This window comes from Sinocyclocheilus anshuiensis, unplaced genomic scaffold (assembly GCF_001515605.1).
Source record: "Sinocyclocheilus anshuiensis isolate Anshui unplaced genomic scaffold, SAMN03320099.WGS_v1.1 scaffold249, whole genome shotgun sequence".
Lineage (NCBI taxonomy): Eukaryota > Metazoa > Chordata > Actinopteri > Cypriniformes > Cyprinidae > Sinocyclocheilus > Sinocyclocheilus anshuiensis.
The window spans coordinates 147788-151915 of record NW_015540871.1 but is presented as its reverse complement, the minus strand read 5'-3'; the positions used below and the strand labels follow the sequence as shown (position 1 = coordinate 151915).

Below are 4128 nucleotides of genomic sequence, written 5' to 3'. Positions count from 1 at the left end.
CTAAATGTTTACATTCGTAATATTTCTGTTATTCGCTTAGTAACTTACTTCCATCAGTAAAATCGGTTCGGTTCAGTCAAATCTCGGTCAGCTCGTTATTCGCTCAATTCAACATGACAGAGGCCGTTCTCGGTTTAATGAGCCAGCAAATGAAATAAACCATGCTCAAAAGAGACAGTTACGGTTTAATAACTCGGTCACGGTGAGATTTTTGCTCCTGCTCGGACCGATTCAATAATGCCACAATTGTTTGTGAACCAATTCAGCCGATTCATTGAAAAGATCCGACTCAAATGAAGGAACCAGACACAACGCTAAAACCCATATTGCGCTGTAGTCAGGTGATGATGTTCATTTAGGCGCGAGGACGCTCAAGCTGCAGCAATGTTTACGAAACATTTGAAGCGCGTAAGATCAGGTATTTCAAAAAATATAAAGCCAAAAATTGTTCTTATTTCGAACAGACAACTACTCTTTATGTGTATTTCCCCACCAGCGCAAAATAAACGTTAGTTTTAGCGTCTTTGCACGTCACGGAGCGACCATGTGAACGCTAGTAACATTTTAAACCGGTAGAAAAAGTTAAACATCTTCATACTTTCTGTACCAGTGCTCTCAGGGAAACAAGTTCCGTTTATCTTTACTCGATTCCCTCTAACTCTAGAACTTTCTATTCTATTTTAATTCTACTTTATCTACATTTATCTTTTTTTTATTTAATTTTTTTTAAATATTTTTCTGTTGTATTTTTTATATTCTATCTACTTGTTTTTCTCTTTCTGCGTGTGTGTGTTTATAATATATATATATATATATATATATATTTATACACACACTTTGCTACTGTACTGTGTTAGGCTAACCGAGACTTGTCATTTGCACTTATATATTGTTGCTCTTTTGTTAGTTTTGACTGCTTTTATTGTCCTCATTTGTAAGTCGCTTTGGATAAAAGCCTCTGCTAAATGACTAAATGTAAATGATTCTATCATTCTGCCTTATTTGATGTGAATAAAGGCCTATATATTTGTTTTATTAATGGTATTTAACTCCTGTTGTTCTTGTTTAGTTGGCCTACTTTTGGAAATCATTTTCTGTTAATTGATTTTGATTTATATTTAGTTGGCACAAATTCTAACTAAACGAATTATTTTTAGTTATGTTTAAGTATAAATCAATGTATGTAGTTATCCATTGTTAGAAGTTAGTCTGTTTAAAGCTTTGAAAGTTGCCTGATTTTTATGCATGTGTTTTTATTTATATTTATTTACAGCGCTTAAGAGGTCATTTGAAGTGGAGGAGGATACATCCACAAACTCATCCCCTCTTTCCCGAAGAACAACCAATCCTTTGCGCTCCTCCACCTCTTCTACAAGCAGCCGTTTCCACGACATGAGATCGCTCAACTCCGAGTCCACCTCCAGGCACACTTCAGATTCCTCCTCCTCCAACCAGCGCTCTCCAAAATCCAGCCTGAGTCGCGTGGAGTTATCGGGGGGCCGTGTCCCAGAGACTGTGTCACGCAGGACAGAGATCTCCATCGACATCTCCTCCAAGCAGGTGGACAGCTCTCCCAGTCCCGGTATTGCCCGCTTCGGCTTAAAGAGACCTGAGGTCTCGCTCCAGAGTAAAGCCACAGATGGGCCTGTTCACAGAAGGGCTGAGGGTAACCACAGCAGACCCCAGGAACCTCCAACACCCCCTAGGAGAGCCGACCCACCAATATCCTCGTCCCGGATCCCTGAGCTGTCCCAGAGGCGAGCAGAGCCTCCCAGCCCTCTTGAGATCTCAGCTCCATCTAGACGGGCTGAGGTGAACATTAACAGACAGCTGGACACACTGTCTCCTGCAAGGGAGTCAGAGAACAGCTTCATCTCAGCAGCCAGCATCACTCCTACCTTCAATGAATACAAAACCCCTCCATCAGTACATGAACCCCCCGTAAGGCCTCTAGAGAGTAAGTCACATGTGCTTTTTTCATTGCTAAATTTCTGACTTGCTAGATGCCTACATGATCTGGATCTGATGACGTGCGCTTGGAGTGTCTGCTGTTAAATGTTCAGTAGGGCTTATGAACCAGAGTAAATATGTGACTATTTTGCAATTTTTCTAGTTAAATACAGATTTTTTAAAATGACAAATTATCAGCATAGCAATTTGAGCAAAAAAGAGACATTTCAGCATTACTTTCTATAGATCAACAACAAATGTGTTCACATGATTTTGCTCTTTAAATTAGTGCAGAATTTTAACCGTTTGTTAGTAATTTTCATTTTGACAATTTTCAAAATCATAAAACCTTCTTTGTTTCCATGTAGTGGTGTGTGATATTGACAAAATTTTTTGGGTGGATTTTGTTGATAACGATAATTAGACAGCATTTCACCAAGTGTGTTTTTGTACTGGTATCTTTTTAGACCTGGCAGTACACCCCTATTTCCAGGTTCAAGTTAGATTTTAAATTCCAGATTTTCCATTGTTAGTGAAGACCTTTGAACACCACTTTATATACGGTCATTTCTTTTAAAATCGAGGTTTGCTGAAGCTTTGTGTTTTGAGAAGCAGGGACCCATGAGAACATCATCTTCCTAAGCACACTTCAGGTTGAATAGTGATCAAATCATACAGAATCCAGCATATGGTAATGAGAAAAACAGAACCTCCTCATAGGAGGGAACGTTGGAGCTTTATCATTGAGGGAGGTCAACAGATCTGATGCATTGTTTTCGCACTGGATCAACACTGAGATTATCAGGATTCCTTTTAGGCAGTAATAAAAATATGAAAATGTTCCATATATAACCCCATCTACTCTCTCTCCACTCAGGGGTGTCAGGCTGTTTATGTGATAAAAATTTGGTGTTGCTGTTTTAAGGTTGAATGTAACCCAAGCAATGGCTATTCTTGTGCTCGTACTGAAAAGGCCTATTTTTTGGGACAGTATTGTTTCTGAGTTTAACACTGGCTCCGAAACCATATTCCAAAGTCATGACTAAAGACTGTGCATTGAGCCAATCTAGGAGAAGTACAGTGAAGCTTTAAAGCACCAAATAAAGATGGAAATCTTGGATACAGACACAATAGTTTTTCCTCAATCTCTCTCTCTCTCTCTCTCTCTTATTAGCTTTCTATATTACTCTCAAGATTAAAAGGAAAGTTCACCCAAAAAGAAATGTCATCATTTACTCCCCTTCATGTCATTCCAAACTCATAAGACTTTTATTCATCTTTGAAACAGTGGCTTCATCCAAGTCTTCTGAAAAGATATGATCAATTTGCATGATGGACAGATTTAATGACGTTTATTCATATAAACATTTATCAACAATGCACATGCATTGAGCACATAATCTCAAACCTCATTGGTTCGTGCATCAAGCAAGCATGATTGACCTTCTGTTTTTGAAGCATCAATGTTTTGGATGCATAGCCTTTCAATGAAGGAACAGAAATCTCCCGGGTTTAATTAAAAATATCTCCATTTGTGTTTTGAAGACAAATGAAAGTCAAAGGTTTGAGGCGACATGTGGGTGGGTAAATGATGACAGATTTCATTTTTGGGTGAACTGTACCTTCACCCAATTCAAAGATTTGCGATTTCTGGTGCTTATGTTTTCTATTAGTTATCAAGCGCTTCCATTACTAAGCATCTGTTTCTTATTGGTGTTATTGGTCCAAGGTGTCCCCCATCGGATTCCACATTTGCATATGAAAGATAAATAAGTCTCTCTGGCACAACTGTGATGAGTGAGATTGTGAGAACACAGCCTTACAGCCTATAGGGGCTTGTTGGTTGCGTGCAGCTGGTGGGTGTGTCTGTCCAGATCTGGAGTTCATAAAATGTGCTGCATAAAAAGACACCGTTTAAATTTCAGCTTTTACACTGTATACAGGAGACAGTGTGGTAAACAGTGTGGAGAACATGAATGGTTGATGCCATCTGACATGTTTGCCCAGAAATTCTTAATTTAGTGCATTGAAAAGCAAGTGTATGCTTTAGGCATGGGCCGGTATGAGATTTTTACGGTATGATAACTAGAGCCCGACCGATATATCGTTTTGCCGATATTATCGGCCGATATGAGCCTGTCGCCGATATATCGGTATCGGCGAATATGCCGCTGACAT

The 4128-nt window shown here is 39.2% G+C and overlaps 1 protein-coding gene across 3 annotated transcripts in view; it reads left to right on the top strand.

Annotated features, from left to right (window-relative positions):
* The window catches only part of LOC107688081 (neuronal-specific septin-3-like), a 97434-nt gene that overhangs the window by 34438 nt on the left and 58868 nt on the right, over positions 1-4128 (top strand). For 2 of the 3 annotated variants that reach the window (XM_016485629.1, XM_016485630.1), the window contains one exon: positions 1274-1957. In XM_016485629.1, the coding sequence (XP_016341115.1) occupies positions 1274-1957 (684 nt within the window). Of the gene's footprint in view, positions 1-348; positions 419-1273; positions 1958-4128 lie in introns of those variants that run through there. The other variant, XM_016485631.1, reaches the window with a different exon arrangement.